The sequence below is a fragment of the Tamandua tetradactyla genome, chromosome 14, assembly GCF_023851605.1.
Source record: "Tamandua tetradactyla isolate mTamTet1 chromosome 14, mTamTet1.pri, whole genome shotgun sequence".
NCBI lineage: Eukaryota > Metazoa > Chordata > Mammalia > Pilosa > Myrmecophagidae > Tamandua > Tamandua tetradactyla.
In genome coordinates this window covers 66,456,762-66,483,844 of record NC_135340.1, presented here as the reverse complement: position 1 = coordinate 66,483,844, position 27,083 = coordinate 66,456,762, and the positions used below count along the sequence as shown (strand labels likewise).

Sequence of the window (27,083 nt, the reverse complement as noted above, 5' to 3'; positions counted from 1 at the left end):
ACTTAAGGGTCTGAGCAAGCAGGCACCTGTTGGGGAATCAATAAAGGAGGTCGAATAAGCTATGCTTTTGCTGTGGTTCGGACAGGGCTGTGTGGCCAAGCCGCAGACCCTATCTGCTTGGCGCAGGGTTCCACTGGGAACCCGCGACACCTAAGGACTGGCTTCTCTTAGCGGCCTCCGGCATTAGCGCGCCCCTCTTCCGCTCACGGGGGGTAGCCGGCGGCGGTTGGCCTGGCAGCTGCGGAAACTCGTTTCCCTCTTTTCCCCTACAGGTGCGCGTCTGCAGCGGGTGCCCGGGGAAGGCACGACCCAGAGGACTGAGGTGCCCGCCATGCCGGGCCCCCAGCTCTCCGCTCCGACCTCCCGCCTGCTGCCCCCGCGGTACCGCGGTCCGCAGCCCCTGTGAGGAGGAAGAGGCGGCGGCAGCGGCGAAGGCACCGCCCCCTTGGCGAGCTTTCGGATCTGGCAGCCTCGGCAGGACCCATGGCGGATTCTTCGCCGGCGCTTTCCCTGCGGGAAGGCGGCCCTCGCGCGTCCCGGCCCTCGGCGCCGTCGCCACCAACGCGCTCGCGCTCAGGTTCGGAGTCCGAGGAAGCTGAGCTGTCCCTGAGACTGGCCCGCACCAAGACCCGCTCTTACGGTAGCACGGCCAGCGTGCGGGCGCCGCTGAGCGCTGGCGTCATCGAGCGCCATGTGGAGCACCGGGTCCGCGCCGGCGACACGCTGCAGGGCATCGCGCTCAAGTACGGAGTCACGGTGAGCAGGGCGCAGCGCTGTGGCTGGGTCCGGTGGTGGCTGAGGGCGGGAGCGGGGAGGCAGTCACCCATCCCCTGGGGGCCAGCGTTGCTGGTAACAGCGATGGTCGCCAAGCCTAGTCCTGCAGCCAGAAGGGCGGGCCGCCAAGGCCCAGGCTCCCTCCCCAGGTAGAGTTCCAGGGTGCCCTGCCCAGACTTGGACCAGCTTTGTCTCGTGAGGAAGGCCAAAGAGGAGCTTTTGCGCCACTGGGAGCCACGGACACCCGGTTTTCAGTCTTAATCAGACTTTTATGTATTTACTCAAAGCCAAACTGAGGTGTGGACTTGAGCAGAGAATTTTCTTGTCAGTATAAGCAAGTCCTGTGATGAGTCAGGAAGGGTACAATTGCATCCTCAGGATGATTCTGGTTCTAGCCATTATGCTTCTTTATTTAGAAGTGAAATTACACCCCTGGGCTCACTGGCAACTGTGAATGTGACACCTGTAGCTAAGTAGCAGCCAAGAACTATGGTCTAGGTGAGCTGGAGGACTGTGTTTATTATAAATTTATAAACCCGTGGGTCTTGGGCATATTGCATTACACCTCTGGGAAGAACACAGAAACCGCAGGGAACAAATTGTTTTATTAAAATCACTTACAATTAACTCTGGGCTAAGCGATAGCCTTTTTACATTTGAATTCTGTAACAATTTTCTATCTTCTTTCCTGAAGCACCTTAGACAGCAATGCAAAGATGATTTTTTCTATATCTTTCTCTTATACTGAAAGCCTTTCTCGCCCTTCGGACCAAATGTCAGAGACTGAATAATCTATTTTGTACATTTGAGCAAATATATGTTTACCTATCAGGTCCTTCTGCCATTTAAACTTTTGAAAGCAGGGATCTTGCTGTTCTCACATTTCATGCTGTGGATAGCTTCATTCGACTTTCTCCAGAGCTCTGTAAATGTGAATTTAGACCTCTAATTCTCCTTGTGAATTAATGGGTCCTGGTTTGGGTCAGAGCCACAGGAAAGCAGATTTGGGGGAATATCAGTAGCCACCTTCTGCAGAGTGCTCTCCGCCTGCCAGGCATTGCATTTGTCCCGTTTGATCTTTCTGACCCTTTCCCACAATCTTTATTATTATTATTGTTTTGGTATATAGTAACATTAGGTCATTAATAACAGACATTCAATTTTTTGATCAGTTGAGCCTGATTTCTTTGCGGTGCTGTGCTGAATGCTGGGACTAAAAGGTAATATTCACATGCTGTCTGCTTTTTATACAGGGTGAGTTTATCAGCTACTGCTTTATACTAGCCTGTAAGGTATTTGAGAAGCAAGGGAGTTTGATCCATCTTTGCATCTTCTGTGCCAAGAAGATCTTATTTAATTTGATTTTTCCAGTTAGCCTAGGAGATAGGAGTTAATCATTTTTACAGATGAGACAATGGATGATAGGTAAGGATATTTTACAGCTATTATTTTTCATTGAAGCAGTTTGAATCAGCACAGTGAAAAAAGCACTTGCTTTTCTCTAAATACTACTACTGATTTCCACCCTTATTTTTATTCTAATCTTATTGAGAGCTATCTAACCATCCTGGTTACTGGAGGAAGGTCTCTTCTGTCTGGTCTCTATGCGTCTTACCTGCTAGGCCAGGGTAACTGCACCCAGGAATCCTTGGCATCTGGAGGACCGTTATTACCCTGGTGCCCTCCCACAGCAATCACTTTGGTACCCACAGCCCTCTGTGGCCTCACTGGAGTTGCTTATAGCTCCTAAGCATCTGCTCCCTGCAGTTCTCCATCTTTTGATCAAATGTTTTCTAATTCCTGTTTTCTCTAATATAGATTATGATACTCATACCATATAGTAAATTTTTTCTTTTACAGTTAAGGCATAAATCAGGTTTTTCATTAATTTTTATAAAGACTTAATGTTAAGATCAGTTTAAGTATAAAGGATTGGGAACTATAATCTACGGTCACAAATAGTAAAAAATAGAGTTTCTCACTTTGGCACTAGGAATATTATGGGCTAGATAATGCTTTCTTGTGGGGGGCTGTCCTTTGCATTAGAGGATGTTGAGAAGTATCGCTGGCCTCTACCCAGTACATGCCAATAGCATCCCCTTCCCCCAGAGAAGTGACAATCAGAATTTCTCCAGACATTTTCAGATGTGCTCGGGGGGCAAAATCACCTGTGACTGAAAGCCACTAGTCTATTAAAAATATATTCTTTATGCTTTGAAATTTGGTGAAATTTTTAGAAACCCTCCAATAAAAGTGATAATACTTAGCATAACAGTAAAGTGACATTCTTGCTTTAATTAATATTTGCAGATATTAATTACACTTATTCATTGTAAATGGAGATTTTAGTTGAGAGCTAAAAGCAGAAAAGTTAGAACAGAAATAAATTGAATAAGTTAAGTTTCTATATTTACTACAGAGATAATCTACAACATGTTTACATTTTTGTTGAAAGGAATAAGTGGTAAGATGTCAGAGGCTTAGAGAAAGGTCCTGAGCTGGGAGCATAATTGTCCAGGAACATTGTAGCTGGAGTTAGGGGTTATAATTGGACCGGATCATGTAGGGCCTTGAAGGCACCTTATAAGGATATTAGCTTTTTCTTTGAGTGAGTTGGGAAGCTTTGGAGGGATTTACACAGAGGAGAGACATGGTCTGGTTTATGCATTAAAAGGATCACTCTAATTGCTGTTTTGAGAATAAAATGTAGGAGGGTAAGTGCCAAGTAAGGGAAACTAGGTAGGATGGAGGCATTTGCAATAATACAGGTGAGAGATGAGGGTAGCATAGACCAAAGCAGAAGAGAAGGAGGTGGATGATTTGCTGATAGACTATATATTTTCTGTTTATTTGTTCACTGTTAAGTTTGAGTATCTCTAGCCTCGAGATGGGTCTAGAAATCCAGGAGGCTTCTCTATAGGGAGAACTTGGCCAGATCTGACACCTGATGAACTGATAGACCCCAATTCTTCTGCCAGTGAATTAAAAATATTTTTCTGACCCTTTCCCACAATCTTTATTATTATTGTTTTGGTATATAGTAACATTAGGTCATTAGTAACTGACATTCAGTTTTTTAATCAATTGAGCCTGATTTCTTTGAGATCCTGTGCTGAATGCTGGGACTAAAAGGTAATATTCACATGCTCTCTGCTTTTTATACGTGGTGAGTTTATCAGCTACTGCTTTATACTAGCTTGTAAGCTATTTGAGAAGCAAGAGAGTTTGATCCATCTTTGCATCTTCTGTGCCAAGCCTGGAGCATGCTGCATTGTGCATCTTCCAAATATGTATGAACTTAATGCATAAGAAAGGCTGGCCAGTATGAAATCACTGGGCCTTGGAGGGTGAGCAGGTCTCGGAGATGGCGCCCCAGGCAGGGGATGATTGAAGTGGTACATCCTGCTTACAACTTAAACTGTAAAATGTGGTTTGAGGCTAGCTGTCAAATCTACAAAAAATGACTACCTTTGCTGGTTGTTGGTGCTTGTTTCCTTCACTTCCACCGGCAATAAATTAAATACAGGTTGAGGTTTGGGCAGCACAACCACAGTAAGAGGCATTTATGAAAGTGGTTCTGGGAAACCGAAACTATTTGGGCTGGGTTGAGACACTGTTAAATACAATTCAAATCTCATGCGTAAACTTGCCTGGGCAGAAATTTCCCTGGTTGTGGTTATTCTTCAGAGACATTAGGGCTCTTCCCAACCCTGGATTCTAGATTTAGCTTTTGTTTTCCCCTTGATCCTGGCTTCTACCAGTTGGATTCATGCCACTGAAGGAAATTGGCCAGCTCCAGAGAGCCACTGTGAACTTTTTGTTTGGAAACCCGGGAAGAAACATTCAGAGAACAGTACAGAAACTGAAAGTGGGGAAGAAACAGCAAGGGGAACCTATTATTTGCATAAACTTCTTAGTCTCTTTGTTAACCCCAGGCAACTTGTCTGTTCTTTGCCCTCTCGAGAGGCCACATAGCCCCATGCCTGCAGTCATTTCCTGACTAATTTTATTCCCAGGGTCTTTTCTTCCTCCACCAATTAGCTGCTAAGCCAAGTCCTTTATTAACTTAACATTTCCCATGACAAAAGTAACCTGTGGAGAAAAGATGTAATGATCGTCATTTTAGAGGGAATAAGAATTGTGTTAGAAGCTCAAGTGTATGTAAATCTTTAATGTTTATAACTTGACCCCCTGCTGCTCGTGGAAATGGTTGACCCTTGCTGTTCAAAGGGAAGTGAACTGTAAATAGGACCACCTCTAGTGAGAGATGTTAAAGTAGCCTTTAGTAATTTAGAATTTTAACAGATTCTTATGTACTGTTACATTCTTATGTAGCTTTATTGAGGTATAATTTACATACCACAAAATTCACCTAAGTTCAGTGACTTTTGGTAAATTTACAGAGTTGTGCAACAATCTCCACAGTCCAATTTGAGAACATTTCTATCCCCTCAAAAATACCCCTTGTGCCCATTGCGATCTCTCCCTGTTCCATTCTCCAGCCCCAGGCAATCACAGATCCTCTTTCTAATCTATAGATTTGACTTTTCTGGACATTTCAAATAAATGGAAACTCATAGTCTTCCTAGGCAAAGTTGGTGGAGAAAAAAAATCATTTTTTCCATTAGCACATTGCCACCAACACCTAAAATTTAACAGGAAACAGCTCTGAGGGTTCATCAGCACTTACCCAGAACATTTTGTAATATTATTATTATATTAATATTAGTTGTATTAATATTTAAGTCTGTTTGATTTTCAGTAGAATGATGGTATTAAGAATCAAATGAGAGTTATGTGTATATGAAAATGTTCTGAAGTGTCTTGAAGGGTCTGGTCTTTATAAAGAATGGACAGGAAGGTCAAGAAGTTTTGAATGGTGCAGTCACAGGCATGTGAGCCATTTTGGAAAGTGATTGGCCATACTGGGCAGCTGCTATTGAGGCGCCTTTTCTTTTTTTTTTTTTTAAGTTTTGTGAATTCCCCCCTAAATAAATGTACCCTTACAAAATGTGTTTGCAAGAAAGTAGTTTAAAATCAGTTATTTTAAAATTATTGTCCGTACTCGTTTTAACCTAGTTTCACCATCGTGGACCTTGTAGCCACTCTGTTAGCTTTTTCTTTACTTATTCTATTCAATCTGTTTCTTACTGACCATACAGTGAATTTATGTTTCATCAAGTCATACTCTTCAGCCCTAATTAGGAGAGACATTTGAAATGAAAGCATTTCATTCTTCCTCTACCCTCACTCCTTGCCTCCAAGACTTAGAGGGTCGTTTTGCATTACTTTGAAAAAGGCCACACTTCCCTAGTCTCAATATTAATTGGGTATTAGAAAATGTTGGACAAAGGGCTAATGGGATGCTGTAGTTTTCAAGCTCCTCCTTGAATTGGATCATGATTTTTTTTTTTTTAGTTTCATGTGAAATAAAAGTCCCAGAACATTGGGGGGCCATCTATGTTCAGATAGAAACATAAGTCATTTCAGAGCAAAATAAAAAATCTTTTCTCTCTTTTGGATTATCCAGCATCTCTTGCCTGTGCTACTGCAGTTACCCCACAACTGGACTTCCTCTTTCCACTAATGCCTCTTTCCTGCCAATCCATTTTCCACAGAGCTGCTGGAGTGATCTTTTGTCAGATGACTCTACTCCCTTCTTTAATCCTCCAGTGGCTTCTCATCACTTTTCTAATAAATTCCAAATTCCTTATGTTGGCATCCCACACCCTGCTTTGTCTGGAGCTCGCTCATCATGCTGTGAACTTCAGCCACAGGGCTTTTCTTACTTTGGCATATGTGCAGATGTTTCTGGCTGGAATACTTTTTTCTTTCTGGCTTTTTGTATGGCTTAGTTTCATTCCTCCCTTTTCTACAAGTAACAGAATTTGAAGCCTTCACAATCAGTCCAAACCATTGTTTGTCAGGAACAGGAAGTTCAAATTCATTAGCTTTTGAAAAACAAAAATACTTAAAGCTCGCACCTCAGAGCAGTGCAGCACATTAAGTTATTCATCTGGACTTGTTTATATGAAATTTTCTTTATATGTTCTTATTTTGTGGGAGAAACCCTTTTTGCTGGGAGAAAAAGTCCTAGCTCCTTCCTACTCATTTGCTGAATACATGTCAGAATCTGCTCTTACCTTGGCTTTCTCACTAATAACCGAATTTAATAATAGTTGCTAACATTTTCAAGTGCTTTCTCTGTACCAGGTATTGTTCTAAATGCTTACATGAATTAATTCGTTTAAGCCTCACAACAACCATACTGTAAGGTAGTTACCATTATTTTTCTTACTTTACAGATAAGAAAACAGATAGTGGATGCTTAGAAAGTAGCAAAGCCAGGATTTATACCCAGAAAGTTTAAATGGCTCCAGGGCCCATCCTAATATGAAACCGCTGCCTTAAATCAAATTCATATACCTGTTTGCACCTTCAGACTCAAATCTGCCCTTGTCCTTAGATTGGTTTTCACCTGCTCACTGTGTCTTGATGTCCTAGTGTCCTTGACGCTAGTATTCCATGTATCATCTTAGAGTCTATACAATAAGACTCTCAAGGGTCAACAGACACCTTAAATGCTTACTGGTGCTACTGAGGAAACTCGGAGACTAGTTAGAGAGGCAACTGTAGCAATGAATCCATAGGAGAAAACTACAACAGCCAGAAGCCCTGCCTTAGACTTTCTATGGACTCCCTGGTTGTACCCCAGCCTCTGACTCAGTTATTTTGTCTTGTGCTCCATATCACCGCCCCCTTTCCTGGCTTTGATGTATCAGAATTGTCATTCAGGGTCCCAGCAAAATGCAGATTCCGTGCTCAGAAAGGGTATAACCATGGAGAGCTTAATAGAGGTACATTTACCCAAGTATGAGAACGGTTAAGGGGACCAAGAGGATGGTGAAGCACCCAGAGACTAGCAGCAGTGTGACCTGATGTCCTGAAGGGGTGAGAGCTGGAGCCTTAGAAGAGGAGCTCCCAGCAGGAACTGACCATAGAGGAATGTGGCCACCAGAATTACGTGAGGCTGTTCTGCAGGGGCCTTCTCTTGGAATACCAGCTGGAATTCAGAGAACAAGGGGGCTTGGATAATGTGCTACTTAAGGGGTCAGCCCCCTGGCATTTCTAACAGATTCAAGAGGAGTCACTTGTTAGGTATACCCCAAATAATGGAAAACAGGGACTCAAACAGATATTTACACACTGATGTTCATGGTGGCATTATTCACAATTGCCAAAAGATGGAAGCAACCCAAGTGTCTGTCCACAGTTGAGTGGATAAACAAAATGTGATATATTCATACCATATTATTCAGGGGTAAAATGCAATGAAGTTCTGACACATGCAACAACATGGATGAACCTTGAAGACATCAGGCAGGGTTGAGTGAAACAAGCCAGACTCTAAAGGACAAATGTTGTATGGTCTCACTGATATGAAATAATTAGAATAAGTAAATTAATAGAGTCAGAAACTAGAATATGGATTACCAGGGGCTGGGGACAATTAATTCCCAATTGGTTCAGAGTTTTGTTTGGGGTTTTGGTAATGGGTAGAGGTGATGGTAATACAACATTGTGAATATAAATAGCACCATTTAATTATATATCTGAATATTTAATAAAAGGGGAAATTTTAGGTGGTATATATGTTGCTAAAATAAAATTTTTTTAAAAACAACCATGGACTATACAATACAAACTGAAACCTAATGTAAACTGTGGACTATAGTTAATAGTACAGTTATAATAATACTGTCTCATCATTTGTAACAAAGGTACCACATTAATGCAAAACATTAAAAGTGGGGTGGGTATATGGGAACTCTGTATTTCCTGCTTGATCTTTCTGTAAACCTACACATTATCTAATAAAAATAAGTTAAAGGGGGTGGGCCATGGTGGCTCAGCAGGCAGATTTCTTGCCTGCCATGCCAGAGACCTAGGTTCGATTCCCAGTGCCTGCCCATGCAAATGATTAATCATAATAATAATAATAATAATAAAGCGTTAAAGGGGAAAAGAGAAAGAAGAGTGGGGAATGGATTGGAAGCTGGGATAGGGACAGAGGGAAAATGATCAGCCTGACAGATAACTTGCTGCCCTTTTCTATTACTTCTCTGGGCTCATCTTCTATGGCTGTTCCTCTGATCTGTATTAATCCTTCCTTCCTTCATCCTAAGCACTTAGAATTTATAATAATTTTGTCAAATCCAGGGAGGTTGTAGAAGTAATAGTTCATGCTGTGAAGGAATCCACAGTCTACCCTTGTTGCCCCCAGCCCTGGTTCAGCGATTCAAATCCTGGTGTTCCCCTCTATTTCTGTCTTGTATCACTGTCTTCATTATTCCCAGAGAGCAATTACTATTAGCAAGGGTAGACTCCTGCCAATTAGCATGTCAAAGCGTGTGCAGTATCAATGAGGACTCTTTCAGTTACAAGTGACAGAAAACCCAACTCAGAATGGCTTAAGCCAAAAAACAAACAAGAAACCCAAGTGTGTAGTTTTTTGGTTCATGGAACTGAAAGGTCCATGGGTATCCTGGCTTCAAGCTTTGATCCAGAGGCCCAAATGTTCTTCTCCAAGGTGGCTTTGTCTTCAGGTTCTTTTTTTTTTTTTTGGTTGAGGGTGGGGTTGCCTTCAGCTCTAGGCCCATCTCTTTCCAGCAGATAAAACAGAGGACCTTGTGCTTGCTTCGGCAGCATATATACTAAAGCAGAGGACCTTGTCTCTCAGACCTAGCAAAAGTCTCCTTGCTTATGTGGAGCTGTGATCTATCACTGAAGCCAGGGCACTGTGATGCTGCAAAGAGCAGGTATTTGTCATATGCTGCCACTGGAAGCCAGGAGGGCTCAGAGCTATTAGGAGCTCATGTGCTACTAGAGAGGAAGCAGGTAGATACTGCGTGGCAAAGACTAGGGATCCTAGGGGCAGATTAAAATATACCTGAACATGATATGCATATTGTTTGTTATTTCACTCTCCCCAAAATTAAGCCTATCCTGGTGCCAAAGATAAAATGTTTTTTTAGATTTTAGTTTTATCTCTAAAATGCATCTGCCTATGTCCATATTCTCCCTCTCTTTCTTTCCCTTCCTACTTCCTTCCTTTACCTTCTCTCCTCTAACTAGATGCCAAAATATAAAAGACCACCCCTCCTATCTCTTTTCTTTAATGCAGTATTTTTTAAAGACTTTAATTGGGCTATTTGTATGGATTGAGTTTATAGTAAGAAAGCAAGAGGAACAGGGTCATTTTTTTAACTTGTTTTTGCAGGCTCTTTGAAGTAGAAATCTAATTCTTCCACTCAAAATCGATTTGGCATTAAAGGCTCCCCATAGTTCATTTTCCTAGTCAGGCACTTTAATCCTGACAGTGTATGGGCTTTAGAGACAGACAGAATTGAGCTCAGGAGTCCCAGCTCAGACATTTGAGAAGCTGTATGACCTTTATCATGTTGATAACCCTGTTGTACCTTAATTTCTTCATTGGGAAATTGAGAGTGGTAACTACTGTCTCCTGCCAGACACTCTGCTAAGTACTTTCTCTTTCATATATATATATATATACATACACACACATATATGTACATAGATGTATATATACATATACATTGTATACATATATTCATATGCATTTATACATATACAGACTCACACACACCCATTCTCTATGTGAATGTGTATATAAATCTTTACAACAACCCTGTGAAGTGTAATGAGGAAGCAGGCTCATTGAGATTAAGTAATATGCTCATGTTCATACAGTTCCTCTTGGTGCATCTGGGATTAGAACTGGGTCTATTTGATTCCAGAGCTCATGCTTAGCTATTGTACCATTCGTCCTTAGTTACATACCTCACAAGGTACGGTTGTGGTGGATGTTAAATGCTACAGTGCATGTAAAGTGTCTAGCATGGTGTCTGGCACATAATGAATAGGAAGCCATTTTTAATCCCCTTGCATTTGCCCTTCTTTTCTACTTATTTCAGTTGTATTTGACTCCAGAAGCAGTCACTGATTTGCCTAATATCTCTTTTTTTTTTATTGTAAAACCTGTGTTTGTGCAGTGTTTCATAAACCAATTTAAATTATGGCAACAAGGAAATAATCGACAAATTCAGATCGCAAAGTTCTTAAATTCTAAATATTAAGCACTAACTTAGATACCATTCGATCAGCTGTCAAAATTGTAAATGTTCTCAAAATAGCAAGTAGAAAGTTCTTACAAATATCTGCATTACTATAGTGATGACCTATGTTACTAAATATTTTACTGGTTTCAGGAAAATATGAAGTTACAAATATTTTTACAATTAGCATATAAAAAAATCTTAACCATCTAAAATGGATATCTTGGCTTATCCATAGGCATATTTCAAAAAATAAAACTAATCATTGTAAAGACTGTTTTTACAATGTTTCATAAACCAATTTAAAATTAAAGCAAAGAAGGAAAAAAATCTATAGTATAGATATCAGAGTTTCTTAAATTCTACATATTAAACACTATCTTAAATACCACTTGATTACTATCAAAACTATGTACGTTCTCATTATTATATTACAATATGAACTTTGCTATAATAGTGAGCTATGTTACAATTTTCAGATTTTTTATTTCAGCAATTTATTTTATCTAAATCATAGCTGCCTATAGTTTTCTTTACTGTTTTTTTTTTGTTGTTGTAAAATATAACATATATATACAAAGAAAAGAAAGAAAAAAACAATAATTTTCAAACCACCCTTTAACAAGCAGTGACAGAACAAGTCCCAGAGTTTGTTGTGGGCTACCATGCCCTCAACTCAGATTTTTCCTTCTAGCTGCAGCTATATCAGAGTCATTATAACAGAATCATACAGTATCTGTCCTTTTGTGTCTGACTTATTTCACTCAGCATTATGTCCTCAAGATTCATCCACATTGTCATATGTTTCGGGACATCATTTTATCTAAATGCTGCATAATATTCCATTGTTATGTATATACTACATTTTGTTTATCCACTTGTCTCTTGATGAGCACCTGGATTGTTTCTGTCCATTGGCAACTATGAATAGTGCCACTATGAACATCGATGTGCAAATACCTGTTCATGTCACTGCCCTCAACTCTCCTGGGTATATACCGAATATTGGTATTGCTGGGTCAAAGGGCGACTCAATATTTCATTTTCTGAAGAACTGCCAAACTGACTTCCACAGTGGTTGAACCATTTTACATTTCCACCAACAGTGAAGAAGTGTTCCAATTTCTCTGTATCCTCTCCAGCATTTATGGTTTCCTGTTTGTTTAATAGCAGCCATTCTTATAGGTGTGAGGTGATATCTCATTGTCATTTTAATACGCATTTCCCTTATAGCCAGTGAAGATGAGCATCTCTTCATGTGCTTTTGAGCCATCTGTATTTGCTCTTCAGAAAAGTGCCTATTCATTTCCTCTGCTCATTTTATAATTGGGTTGTTTGTTCTTTTGTTGTTGAGCTATATAATTTCGTTATATACACAGGATATCAAGCCTTTCCAAATATTTGTGGTTTCCAAATATTTTCTCCCATTGAGTTCGCTGCCTCTTCACCTTTTTAACAAAATCCTTTGAGGCACAGAAGCTCCTGATCTTAAGGAGTTCCCATTTGTCTATTTGTTTTATACAGCTTGTGCTTTAGGTGTAAAGTTGAAGAAGCTACCTCCTATTACTAGATCTTGAAGATGTTTCCCTACATTTTTTTTTTCTAGAAGTTTTATGGTACTGGCTCTTACATTTAGGTCTTTGATCCATTTTGAATTAATTTATGTATAGGTGTAAGGTGGAGGTATGTTACAATTTTTAAATTTTTTATTTCACCAATTTATCTAATATCATAGCTGTATTCTTTCATTCTTTTGGCTATTGAAATCCAGTTGTTCCATGCCCATTTATTGAAAAGACTATTCTGTCCCAATTCAGTGGATTCTTTTGGCTATTGAAATCTTTCATTCTTTTCATTCGTTTGGCTATTGAAATGCAGTTGTCCCATGCCCCTTTATTGAAAAGACTATTCTGTCCCAATTCAGTGGATTTGGGGGCCTTATCAGAGATCAAATGTCCATAAATATGGTGATCAACCTCTGCACTCTTGATTCTATTCCACTGGTCAGCCCTTCTATCTTTGTGTCAGTACCATTTTACTTTGATCGTTGTGGCTTTATGGTAAGCTTTAAAGTCAGGAAGTGATAGACCTCCCAGTTCATTCTTCTTTTTCAGGCCATCTTTAGCTATTCAAAGTCTCTTTCCCTTCCATATAAATTTTTTTTTAATTAATTAAAAAAAATTAATAACACATTTAGAAATCATTCCATTCTACATATGCAATCAGTAATTCTTAATATCATCACATAGATGTATGGTCATCATTTTTTAGTACATTTGCATCGATTTAGAAAAAGAAATAGCAAGACAACAGAAAAAGAAATAAAATGATAATATAGAGAAAAAAATAAAAATAAAAAATACAAAAAATATATATAATTTGCAGCTTCATTCAGTGTTTTAACATAATTACATTACAATTAGGTAGTATTGTGCTGTCCATTTTTGAGTTTTTGTATCTAGTCCTGTTGCACAGTCTGTATCCCTTCAGCTCCAGTTACCCATTATCTTACCCTGTTTCTAACTCCTGATGGTCTCTGTTACCAATGACATATTCCAAGTTTATTCTCTAATGTCGGTTCACATCAGTGGGACCATACAGTATTTGTCCTTTAGTTTTTGGCTAGTCTCACTCAGCATAATGTTCTCTAGGTCCATCCATGTTATTACATGCTTCATAAGTTTATTCTGTCTTAAAGCTGCATAATATTCCATTGTATGTATATACCACAGTTTGTTTAGCCACTCGTCTGTTGATGGACATTTTAGCTGTTTCCATCTCTTTGCAATTATAAATAATGCTGCTATAAACATTGGTGTGCAAATGTCCGTTTGTGTCTTTGCCCTTAAGTCCTTTGAGTAGATACCTAGCAATGGTATTGCTGGGTCATATGGCAATTCTATATTCAGTTTTTTGAGGAACTGCCAAACTGCCTTCCACAGTGGTTGCACCATTTGACATTCCCACCAACAGTGGATAAGTGTGCCTCTTTCTCCGCATCCTCTCCAGCACTTGTCATTTTTTGTTTTGTTGATAATGGCCATTCTGGTGGGTGTGAGATGATATCTCATTGTGGTTTTGATTTGCATTTCTCTAATGGCCAGGGACATTGAGCATCTCTTCATGTGTCTTTTGGCCATTTGTATTTCCTCTTCTGAGAGTTGTCTGTTCAAGTCTTTTTCCCATTTTGTAATTGGGTTGGCTGTCTTTTTGTTGTTGAGTTGAACAATCTCTTTATATATTCTGGATACTAGACCTTTATCTGATATGTCGTTTCCAAATATTGTCTCCCATTGTGTAGGCTGTCTTTCTACTTTCTTGATGAAGTTCTTTGATGCACAAAAGTGTTTAATTTTGAGGAGCTCCCATTTATTTATTTATTTCTTCCTTTCCATATAAATTTGATAACCAGCTTTTCCGAGTCTTCAAAGTAGGTTGTTGGGATTTTTATTGGTATTGCATTGAATCTGTAGATCAGTTTGGGTAGAATTGACATCTTGACAATATTCAACCTTCCTATCCAAGAGCATGGAATATCTTTCCATCTATTTAGGTCATTTTTTATTTCTTTTAGCAATTTTTTGTAATTTTCTGTGTTTAAGTCCTGGATATCCCTTCTTAGGCTTATTCCTAAATACCTAATTCTTCTGATCACTATTCTGAATGGAATTTTTTTCCTTAGTTGTCATTTCAGATAGGTCATTACTTGTGTATAGAAACATTACTGATTTTTGTACATTAATATTGTATCCTGCTACTTTGGTGAATTTGTTTATTAGCTCAAGTAGTTTTGCCATAGATTTCTCAGAGTTTTCTAAGTGGATCATGTCATCTGCAAATTATGAAAGTTTTACTTCTTCCTTTCTTATTTGGATGCCTTTTATTTCTTTTTCCCAATTACTCTAGCTAGTAGTTCTAATACAATGTTGAATAGTAGTGGTGACAGTGGGCATCCTTGTCTCATCCCCAATCTCAAAGGTAATGCTTTCAATTTCTCACCATTAAGCATGATTCTGGCTATGGTTTTTTCCTGTATGCGCTTTATGATATTGAGAAAGTTTCCTTCAATTCCTAACTTTTGAAATGTTTTTATCAGGAAAGGATGCTGGATTTTGTCAAATGCTTTTTCAGCATCAATCAATATGATCTTGTGATTTTTCCCTTTTGATTTGTCAATGTGCTGTATTATTACTTTGATTGATTTTCTTATGTTGAAACATCCTTGCATTCCTTGTATGAATCCCACTTGATCCTGATGTATAATTCTTTTAATGTGGCGTTGGATACAATTTGCTAGTGTTTTGTTAAAAATTTTCACATCTATGTTCATTAGGGAGATTGGTCTATCATTTTCTTTTCTTATATAGTCTTTATCCAATTTTGGTATTAGAGTGATTTTAGCATCCTAAAATGAGTTAGGTAGTGTTCCTTTTTCTTTAATTTTTTGGAAGAATTTGTGCAGGATTGGCATTAGTTCATGTGTGATAAAATTCTCCTGTAAAGCCATCTGGTCCTGGGCCTATTTTTTGCGAAGATTTTTGATGACTAATTGCATCTCTTTACTTGTTATTGGTTTGTTGAGATCTTCTATTTCTTCTTGAGTCAGTATAGGTAATTTGTGTGTTTCTGGGAATTTGTCCATTTCATCTAAGCTGTCTAGTTTGTTGGCCTATAGTTCATAATATTCTCTTATGGTTTTTTAAATTTCTTCAAGATCTGTGGTAATGACCCTGCTCTCATTTCTGATTTTGTTTATTTGCGTACTCTCTCTTGTCTTCTTTGTGAGTCTAGCTAGGGAACCATCAATTTTATTGATTTTCTCAAAGAACCAACTTTTAGTTTTGTTGATTCTTTCTCTTGTTTTGTTGTTCTCCAGTTTGTTTATTTCTGCTTTAGTCTTTATTATTTCTCTTCTTTTATTTGCTTTGGGGTTAGTTTGCTGTTCTTTCTCTAAATTCTCCAGGTGAGCAGCTAAGTCCTTGATTTCTGTTTTTCTTTTTTAATATAGGTATTTAGGGCAATAAATTTCCCTCTCAGCCCTGCCTTTGCCACATCCCGTAAGTTTTGTTTTTTTGTTTGCATGGGCAGGCACTGGGAATTGAACCAGGTCTCTGGCATGGCAGGTGAAAACTCTGCCTGCTGAGCCACCATGGCCCGCCCCCCATAAGTTTTGATATGTTGTATTCTCATTATCATTCATCTCCAGATATTTACTGATTTCTCTAGCAATTTCTTCCTTGACCCACTGATTATTTAAGAGCATGTTATTTAATGTTCATATATTTGTGAAAGCTCTGGTTCTTTAGAGATTAGTAACTTCCAACTTTATTCCATTGTGATCAGAGAAAGTGCTTTGAATAATTTCAATCTTATTAAATTTATAGACACTCAGTTTGTGTCCCAGTATGTGATCTGTCCTGGAGAACATTCCATGTGCGCTAGAGAAGAATGTATATCCTGGTGTTTGGGGATGTAGTGATCTATATTTATCTATTAGATCTAATTCACTTACCCTGTTGTTTAGGTTCTCTGTTTCCTTGTTGATCCTCTGTGTGGTTGTTCTATCTATAGCGCAGAGTAGTGTATTGAAGTCTCCCACTATTGTTTTGGAACGAGAGTGAACTCACTCCACTCTGCTCGGCCATCTTCCTGAAGTCTCTGATTTGCCTAATTTCTTTCTAAGTGCTGGGATGCAGAGATGACAAAAGAATTCCCAGGCAATTTGGGTGGAGAAGTCTGTAGACACATATAATGCAGCCTGAGGAATATACAGGTAAACATTTCTCCAACAGGCTGGAAACTGGCATAGAGTCTTGCGGGCACTTGCCAGCCTTATGGATTAGGCCTGCCACTTAACTCTCTTGAGTCTTCCTTTGTAACATCATGTCTAGATTCGAGAACTTTGTGAAGGTGAAATGTCAACCCATTCCCCCATTCACCCTTGCTTCTCTTCCCCATCTCTGATGTGGGAGAATGGTCCATAGGCTTTGAGAGAATTTGATATTATAGAAACCTGTATCAAGCTTCTTTATCTGCTAGTTATATGATGATTCCATGTTACATAATCTCTATGAGCTTTGTTTCTTTTATTTGTGAAATGGAACTACAAACACCCCTCCATAGGGTGGAAAGGATGAGACACTAAGTGCCCCCCACCTCCTTTCCTTACCTGTCCTACTTTTATCCATTCTTCAAGGTCCATCTTAAGTAAAAAAAAAAAAAAAAAAAAAATCAAAATCAGAATCTTACCTCTCTGTGAGGCCTTGTCTTAACGCCTGAAGCCCCAGTACACTGTTCTTCCTAATTCTGGTTTTACTTATGTCTGTACCACCTCCTGTATCCATTACCCTCACCAAACACAATTTTGGGTACGTAGAAAGTGCTCTGTAAGTAGAATAGCAGCAAGAGTAATTTTTTTAAAAATGAGATAATAGAAATGTTTCAATAAGAATGGAATTTATTAACTATGTGTTAAAAGTTCTACATTTTTTAAACTTTATGGATTTAAGGCTGCTGGTGTGGGTAAAAGCTTTCTGTAGGGGAAATAATATATCAGGGAAAAATATTATTTTCCTTTTCTAAAATTGGGAAATTAAGAATTTCGAATGCAGAGAAAGCTTTGTGCACATTTCATTCATGAATATTTTTAATTGTGTTGTAAAATAAGCCCTATCCCTGGATTTAGTTATATGTAACTCCATGTTTCCTTTTTTATATTTTAGATGGAGCAAATAAAAAGGACAAATAAACTGTTTACCAATGATTGTATATTTCTGAAGAAAACTTTGAACATCCCGGTCATATCAGAGAAGCCTTTGTTGTTTAATGGACTTAACTCAATTGATTCTCCAGAAAAGGAAACTGTTGATAGCGGTCTTTCTCTCCAAGAACAGCCAGTGGTGGCCGAGGAAGACCTCCTTCCTCCCAGTCCTCAGGAATCCTATGTCCACTCTGTGCAGCCTGAAGAGGTGTCAGCCAGAGATTTCCTACAGAGACTAGACCGACAGATAAAATTATCGACACAGGCAGCCAAGAAGCTAAAAGAAGAGAGCAGGTAATAAATAAATTAAATAAATAAATAAATAAATAAATAAGCCTTAGTTTATGTCACAGGCTGAATATTCTTAAAATACCTTCATTTGGCCAAATATTTATCCCTTCCTTCCTCCTTCCCTCTCTCTCTCTCTCTTTTGTTTTAAAAATTGTATTTTAATTCTAGAAAGGCATTTTAAATATATGAACTCTAGACCGAGCTACAGTAGCATTGTGTATAAGCCTTTAGCTGTCTTAATGCTTACCTCTGTTATTTGTTTGAAACGTTGCTTGTTTGCTTTAAAAGTATAACTGTCCAGCTAGCAATTCTGTGTAGCAACCAAGTAGAAACATCTAGCTGACACCTAGAAGGGAAGCAGTACCCTAGAGAATACTCTTAAAATACCAATCCTTATATAAAATTTGTCAAAGACTTTGTCTACTGTTTGTTGTCTGGTATTTCCTGTGTTAAGAGCTCATGTGAGCTTTATGCATGGTTTTTTTCCTTTTTTGTTTGTTAGTCTTAGTACTAGGGCAGACTTTCTTCTCTCCTATTGAGTTCCTTCTTCAGGATTTCAAGAATTTACTCTGTTGCTTTTTTGCCCTGGCTACCAGGAAAGTCCCAACTAAAACTGGTGCTCTCATTCAACTACTGTAATATATCCTGTGGGTAATATATTTGGTTCCATCTAATTTCCTTATAGTCTTGATTTTCTTGTTTCTATTTTTTCATCTTATTCTATATGTGTCCTAAATTGTAGGCACCACAAATCCTTTTGGGAAAGAGGTGGAATAAAAAATATATAATTAATATTTTACTATAAATGCCTTCAATATATTTAATATAATATAACTAATACAGATATATAAAGTACGATTCTTTATTCAAATAACTGAAAACACCAAGCAAAATGGGGACAATAAGGCATACCTTATGTATCTGTATTTCATACAACTTCCAAGGGATGCACAATATTGATAAGTTAATGTACTCCTGCCTTTCTTTGGCAAGCGAATACTAGTTTGTATAGTAAGTATACATATTAGTTTTCTGAATACGGTTTAAAAACACTCATCCATGCTATATTTCTTCTTTTTCAGAGATGAAGAAAGCCCCTATGCAACTTCTCTCTATCACAGTTAGATTAGAGGCATAACTCTACCCTGGATCTAGAAATGGTTGGATCTTAAAAAAAAAGCAAAACTGACGATTCAAGATCATGTCTTTTGGATTCTCAGAGCATATATCTTAAAATCACGATTAAGTAATTCCACCTACTGCAATTGCACTGAAATGTTTCACTCTCTTTGGCTTTCTATCATTTTAAGTCTTTTATTATGGCATGATAGCAAAATTGTATCCTAAAGCTCATCGCTTTTGCAGGTGGTTTTAGTTTTTAGACTAGCTTTTGTAAATCCTGGTTAATATAAAGCACCAAAGGCTATTTGCATATTCAAAATAAAACAGTGTTTATCTCTTGATGAAATCCTAATTATGTGACAAACATGGTTGCTGTTTAAGTGATGCTGAAACAGTTGTGTATTTATAACAACTTATGCGATATATATATATTTCAATGGTGTATTACATATTCTGAATTAAAAGAACCAAATTTTGTCTGCTATTTTGTAAAAATAAACTACAAAAGTCTGGATGGGAAAATAAACTATGTTTTCATACTTGAGTTCTTCAATTTTTTAAAAAAACAGAAAAATATTGATATTTAAATTATATTTGTGGAATGGTGATAGCTTCTCCCTTACTTTAATAGTTTAAATTATTTTAAATGCAATTTTGAACAAAAGTTTCAATCAATTATATTTACTAATACCCTTTGCCTTTTCGTTATATTGGACCCTGATATGTTTCAGATGTAGTAGAAACATGGTATACAATCAAAAGAACAAATAATGCCAGGATCTGACAACAGCAGTGATTTCTAGTTTAGATTTCATTGACACTTTATGTAACTGTAGTTGCTTTGCAGTTACTGTGTTCATTTGAATTGAGTACTGGGTTTTCTCATAGTTTGTCTTACCTTTGTTACATGTATAGCTTACTGCAGTAAACATAAAGCAATATATCATGTATTATTAATTTTTTTGGTTTCAATGTCTATTCAACTATCAGGTTAAACAAATCTTTAGGCTTTTCCCCCTCCTCAAACATCCCCAAAGGAGTCTGCCATCTGTGGGGCAGGAGGGGGTCCAGTTTGGACTTTTGCTGTTCTCCCTTTATTCTCATCTCTCTCCTCCCTGTCTAGTTCCAGCTCATCTTCTTCCATTGAAGCAGGAAACAAGTGCCCTTAAATGTTGATGCGGCAGAGCTTGCAGAACCAGAATTGCACATGTTCAGCCCTTGAAGCTGAGTGGAGAGTACACAGTTATCACTCTTTATAAGCATACTCAATGTCTGAAAAAACCACTGATAGGAAATGTCAAGAACGGGGGAATCGTTAATCAATCCAAAAAGCCCTGTGCCCAGTTTTCACTTCCTTATGGTGCCCTTTGGGCCTGAGAAAAAGCTAGCTAATTGGGAAATGACTCCCAGGGATGAGTCTGACCCTGGCACCATGGGATCAGTAATTCCATCCTGATCCAAAAGTGGGGAAAGACTTGTAACTAAGGTATCAATGTCTGAGAGAGGTCACTCTTATGCAAGCTTCAGTTAGACATTGCTACCTATCATAGCTTGCCAACCCCAAACCAAAACTATTCCTGCCAATCCTAAAGAATACCTAGGGCATTATATAAGATTCTACATATGTTCCATGCACTAGGGTAACTTTTCAGAAACCTACAACCTTCAGTTACCCATGCATTAGGGTAAATTTTCAGAAACCTACAACCTTCAGGTGGGTCCCTGGACCAGATAAGTCCTGAAATGCAGAGGGAACATCAATTAGTTCCACCCCCCTAGCCCATATTATTGACAGCCCCTTCCAACATGAAAAAGTTAGAATAGGCATAGCCCAAATACCCCTAAAGAGTAGGAGAAAGGTCAAAGGTGATGGTAGAATTATACAGAAGGTAGGGTTTAACAAATGAGTATAATTGCTGGATCATTATATTGATACTTCTTTTAGTCTCTAGGATCTTAGAGCAGCTAGAAGTAAAACCGTAAAATTGTGGAATTGTAAACCATACCAAACTCTGCAATCTGTTCTTCAGCTAATTGTTGTGATGTGCTTTGGAATGTATTCCTTTTTCGTATATGTTATTTTTCACAAAAAGAAAAAAATTCTTTTAGTCTCCAGTGTTTTGGAGCGGCTAAGGGAAAAATCTGAAGTAGTGGAATGGTAACCCACAACAAACTCTGAAATGTGTTCTGTATCTACTTGTTGAAATGTCCTTTGAAAATTATTAATTTGTCTTGTCTTTGTATATATGTTATATTTAACAATAAAAATGTAAAAAAAAAAAAACTAAAAAACTAAAAACTAAAAAAGAGCAGGCCCAAAAGCTGATGGCTCTCCTTTAAGCTTTGAGGAAATAATTAATTTATTTCAACTTCCAAAAGGGAATTGTTAGGGAAATGAAATCTTGTAACAGACGTAATTCCACAAGGTGCCTTGCCACTAAGAAGCCCCTTTATTCTGCAGGGAGTGCTTGTGGGAACGAGACAGTGGGAAGCAGGTTTAGTTCTAAGTTCAGTCCATTAGAAGCTTTTCCAAAGAAACACATCTCTAATTGTAAAATGGAAGTCACTGAGGAAATAAGGATTCTATATACAAAATCTCAGCTTACATTCAACTTTACTTTTCACATAGTTTTTTTTTTATGGCAAGAAAGCTGTTTAACCAGGTTAAATACTGCAATTTCAGCACTTTCTAATAATCCTTAGGTCAAAAAACTTTAATCAAAGAATTAGAAGTGTTTTAAGCTATATTATGTTTTCTGAAACAGCCAAAAGACTCCTGGGTCATTGGCCATTTTTACAGGCTACTGTAAATGCGCTTGATGGCATCAGCTTCTTCCTTATCAAGGATGCCTTTCTCCACATAAGCATCAGCTTGTTGGTTGATGAAGTCCCTCATCTTTGAAAGGTCGTAATCTGGAAAATATTATTAGAGTATCATGAGCAGAGATAAAAGTCCAATCTCATTACAGCGATAACCAAGAAGCATTTTGTACAACACAATTACCATTCCCTGACTTTCATGTTGGAAGACATACTAATTCTTGGCATCTGTGTGGTACATTTCAGTCTAAAATCATGATTGCTTACATGCATTTTACTATCCCATCTGCTCTTTTCTAGGAGGTATTCAGGTTGGGAGCAACATCCCCATTTGACCATGGTGGAAACAGGCTTCACAGACTGATAACCACAGTTTTTAAAAATATTTTCTTCTATTGATACCTCATTCCAGAATTGATATCACAGTGTCTATACACTATAACTAGCCCCTCCTGCTTGCCTTTATACAATGAGCATTAACATTCTCCAGAAACACCATTTTAAAGTATTACATATAATATATCTTGTGAAGGGACCAAAATTGATGACACAAATCCCCCATAACTGGATATCTAGGTTTTCCAGACTGTACAATACATGGTGAGAATTGTCCCTTCCAGCTTGGAAGTTGCCGGAGGCTGAGTTTCTTGAGGGCAATGCCATTCATCTTAGCAGCTGCAGCTCAGCAGCCCCAATACCTGGAACAGTCTGGCCTCCTGGCAGTTTGTAAGGGGACAGGCTGGGACACACAAGCACCGAGCGCTCCATGGCCATCCTTAGCTTAGCCTGAATGCGATCTGAACCTGTCAGGGAAAACTAACATGAAGAACCTCTCTGCAAGCACCACTTTTTTATCATACCAAGGTGAGTTGAGGTTATGGAGCCTGGTGGGTGTTTTGCTTCCCATCAGGAAATGTCCATAAGGATTAAAAAAGATAATAACCCTTAGTCATCAAGCACTTTACAACCATCCTCGTCCATGCACCTTAATGTTTACCTATGAGGTAAACATTAATATCCAGAGATGAGGACCAGGAACAGAGGGGCGAAGTAGCTTGCTCAGGAAGTAGCAAGTTGGGTTTTAAACCTAGGTCTGTCTGTAGGAATGGCTTTAACGGTTCCACTGCCCTGAGAGATGTAAGCCATTTACTGCAAGTGTATAACAAAAGTTCAAAAGGTACATGCTTCTTTGGACTTTTTCCTTCAGGCATGAAATAGAGAATCAAGCTGAAGGGGCATTTCATGTGCACCTCATGAGATGACTGCTGACTGACTGCAGCATGGGGCACAAAGAGAGACTGCTTTCTCCTCACTGGTTCGATTAAAACTGGCTCTTTAAACTTCATTGCAATGTTGGCACCTTTGATGGAACAAAAAGCAGACTCCCAAGGACAGATGTGAAGAGGTCCAGCTGATCTGAAAGGGCCAATAGGAACAGGTTTTGTTCGCTTTTGAAATGGAAGAAAATCATATCTTTATGACAAAGCCATTACTGTGTTCAGTGGGCAAACCAGCGAGGTCCAGAGGGAAGTCCTGGATTCTGCTCCCAGCTGTGCTCTAGCTGGCAGGGGTCTGTAAGCCACTCACCCACCTTGCTTACTTCAAAACAGGTTTTGAGGTTAGAGGCTCAAAAGAGATAAGGGTTGTGATATACTTGCTTTAATGCACTGTTTTTTTTAAGTTGTATAAGATGTTATCATTGTCACAATCACATCACGTGGACCTCCCGTTCCTGCGACTAGGGAAGGGATTCAGGTCACCCAGGCCCCTGTCAAATGACCTCAGCGGAGGTTAAGAAAGGTCAGAGCTAAGAGTACATTTTCTTGTTCCCATTCTGTGGCCCTAGGACCTAGAGCCCCACAGACTTTGAGTGGTGACCCCAACTCAAGCAACGCACATATGGGGGTGGTAGAGAAGGAGCCCTCTAGTGTCTGCCTTCAGGAGGGTATATATTGTATATCGCCCTCGCTCCCTGGAGCCAGAAGAGAACATCAGTTTCTCTGGTGGGTGTGTCGAAGTCTGTTCACAGAACCTTGGACGTGTAAGCACCGGAGTTCCATGCTTTACTGGGTCAGTCATTTCAGGAACTGGAAAACTGAATTTTAGGCTGCTGCTGATCATAACCAGGAGTCTGAGTCATATGCCAATCAATGAAAGCAATGACATGAATAATCCGCATTGGTAGTCAGTACTATCCCCATCGGTTTGGACTGCATTTTGGCATATACCGTATCACACTGATTCTGAAGAATTTAAATATTTAATTTTACTAAAAATTTTTAATTTTATTTAAAGAATAAATTTTACTTATTAAAATTTTATTTTTTATTTTATTTTAAAATCTTGGCAGTCATTCATGGCATGTTATAATTCAATTAGCCACATTTTTTTCTTCCTTATTGGTATATAAAACAACAGCATGTTTTGCAACCCATGACAGATTTGGTGAAAATTCATATGAATTTTAATATAATTGACAGCCTGGAAATTCATATTATTTTGAACCAAATGAAGGAATTATGTGTGAAGACCTGAAAACTGTTTCCATCTCACTCAGTTTATAAACTCAGAAGTCAAAGGATGTGGAAAATACCTCTTCCTCTCACTGTGATCTATGTCAGGGGTTCTTAGGTTTTGCAGCGTATTGGAATCACCTGGGGAGTTTTTCGTTTTGTTTTGTTTGGAGTGCATGGGCCAGGAAATGAACCAGGTCTCCTGCCTGGCAGGCAAGCATTCTACCACTGAATCACCGGTGCACCCCCATGTGGGGAGTTTTAACAATGCTGATGCCTTGGTCCCACCAAGGACTGCGCCTTGGGCATCAGAGTATTTAGATACTCCCCGGGTGGTTTGTGTGCACTCAAAGTGGGAGTACAGTTCGAGTGCAGTTCATCTCATTTTAAAAGCATCACTTTGCAACAGCTCTGCCCAAACACCTAGGCATCAATACCAGACCCCTCCTTCTCCACAGCCCCTTGAATGTCTCCCTGCTTCTTTATTTCCTCTGCCCTGTCTTGGTTTAAGCCCCATCACTTCTGCTCCAGAGCCTTGCCTTCTTAAATATCTCCCACCTCCTGGGGCCTCTTTTTTCAATCTGTAACCACACTGCTGCCAGACGGTTCTCTCAGTTCTTAGCCTTATTTGGCCTTAGCTTAGGCACCCCTGCCTGGAAAAGGGTGCACGGCCTCTTCCCGACCTGTCTGCTGCCCACCTTCCCAGGCCGGTCTGCAGGTCCTTCCTCAGAGACCTAGTGATATTGAATGGCTCTAGGATGCAACCGCGCTTTTTCGTCCCTTTGCGTCTTGGCACTCAGTGTTTCCTCCGCCTGCATCTCACCTCATTTGGCAAATTCTTTTCCTTACTTGCCAGCAAAGGCTTTCCTGCAGCCCTCTCTCCTACTGTTTCTATCCTGGTACGACAGCATACGCCCTCCTCTCACTTCCACCATTCCTACCTAGCACGTGGCAGGTCCGACCATAACCTTATTGACACTGTGAGCTTGCGGATGCCGGGTCTGCATCTCCCTGTTCGTCACATCTCCTCCGTGCAGAACAGGACCTGGTCCTGGGTCTTAACTAAATGAGTGACTGCTTTTGTGATTCCAGGGTGCACCTAATATGTGCTCAGAAAATGCCTTTGTTTAAAATACTCCAAGAAAATAAAAGGAGGACGATAGATAAAATGAGATTGGCAAGATGTTGATAATTATTGAGTGGGTGATAGTTACCCGAGAATCATCATATTATTCTACTTTGTACATGCTTCATAATGAAAGTTTTTTAAAAAGATTAAAAAAAAAAAAAGACAACGTCTTGCTTTGCTTGAAAGACTGATTTGGAAAATAAAAGAAATGGCGGTTCTGTTCCATTCTGCCTCTGAGAGGTAACCGGAGTCTTTGAAATCTCCCTTTGAATGAAGGGAGATTTTAGCCTAGTCAGTTTGACTGTGGGAATCTGTATATAACAAAAGTCCCTGGCAAATGGGTGAAGCTTGCCATGTATAACCACGCTAAATTCCTACCTTCTTTATTTTCTTTTTTGTCATGTTTCTTCAACCATTCAATGTTTTTTCTGATGGCTTCCAAATAGGCTTCTGTTTTCCCTGGAAAAGGCAAGAAAACCCATATCAAACACTCATCTGCATCTCTTCTTATGTTTAAAACCATGAGCAAAGGCTGGACTTTTGGAGCACCTGTGAGGCAGCACTCCTAATCTGGGCAGTGTACGCATTTGCATGTGTTTGCGGGCAGGGGGCTTGTCAAGGGGAATGGAGGGGAGTGGAGAGCATTCCAGGAAACGGAACCAAGCAAGAAGGTGTCAAGACACCATTATTCATCCACATTAATATATACAGCTTAGTGTTCAGGTGGAGAAGCGTTTGACTCAGCTTGCAGGATGGTGGGTTCCCTATGTTTCTTAACACTGGGTCCTTTCTGGTTGGGGATGGTTCTTCCAAACTTTGAGGCATTATCTGGTCAAAGACTGAATCAGAGTGGCAAATAATTAAGAGACTCCATTGCCTCGGTAAAAAAGTCCAAATCTGTGGCTTTGGGTAAGCAACTATGTAAGTCTTCTGCCCAGTTCTGGGAGGGGGTGTGTAAAATCCCAGATGAAGAGGCAACCAGGGCCTCATTTCAAGGTTTGGATGGTGAACCTTTAGTCCTGGTTCTAATCAAACTACCCTGGATGTAAACACTCTCTAAAGGGCCTCAAGTGTGGTGAGATAATAATAGGTTATCTCTGAAGAAGCTACTCTATGACCTTATGCACTGCTGTCTGCAAAGTGGGCATTATTAGCATCAGCCTAGACATGAGGAAACTAAGGCCCAGAGAGGCTAAGTGACTTGGCTAAGGCCACACAGGAAATAACGGAGCTGGAATTTGAACTCTGGTCTGCCAACTTTCTGCTTCCCTGCACTATACGAAGATGAGACCAGACCTTCAGACAAGGTCACTAATGTAGCCTTGTTCTGTTTCAAAGATGTCGATCATCTCCTTAACCAAGGAAGGTCCCTCATGCTCAGAGTGCCTACACCAAGAGACCAAATTGTCTGGAGGATACTGGATGAGCTAAGATAAAAGGCCTTCAAACACCAGGGCCTCTGTAGAAACAATGGCTCCCAAAGATCAGTATGTTGACCACCCCATTCAGAGCCCCCTTTAAACCCTCTTACTTCTAGT

The 27,083-nt window shown here is 39.3% G+C and overlaps 2 protein-coding genes across 4 annotated transcripts in view; one reads left to right on the top strand and one right to left on the bottom strand.

The window, feature by feature from the left end:
• The first annotated feature begins 396 nt into the window (after positions 1-396).
• LYSMD2 (LysM domain containing 2) lies at positions 397-19,150 on the top strand. Of its 2 annotated transcripts, none has more exons than XM_077127903.1 (3): positions 397-756; positions 17,633-17,964; positions 19,044-19,150. In XM_077127903.1, the coding sequence occupies exons 1-3, from the start codon at positions 484-486 to the stop codon at positions 19,084-19,086; spliced, it is 648 nt and encodes a 215-aa protein (XP_076984018.1). In that variant the 5' UTR covers positions 397-483; the 3' UTR covers positions 19,087-19,150. The 2 variants fall into 2 exon arrangements, with proteins under 2 accessions (XP_076984018.1, XP_076984019.1); XM_077127904.1 differs by lacking the exon at positions 397-756 and adding an exon at positions 3,882-3,906.
• Positions 19,151-21,464: 2,314 nt separating this feature from the next.
• The window catches only part of SCG3 (secretogranin III), a 36,998-nt gene continuing 31,379 nt past the window's right edge, over positions 21,465-27,083 (bottom strand). Inside the window, exons 9-10 of one of the 2 annotated variants that reach the window (XM_077126639.1) lie at positions 25,924-26,004; positions 21,465-21,996 (exon numbers count right to left, since the gene is read on the bottom strand). In XM_077126639.1, the coding sequence (XP_076982754.1) occupies positions 21,878-21,996; positions 25,924-26,004 (200 nt within the window). In that variant the 3' untranslated portion in view covers positions 21,465-21,877. The remainder of the gene's footprint in view (positions 21,997-25,923; positions 26,005-27,083) is intronic. The other variant, XM_077126638.1, reaches the window with a different exon arrangement.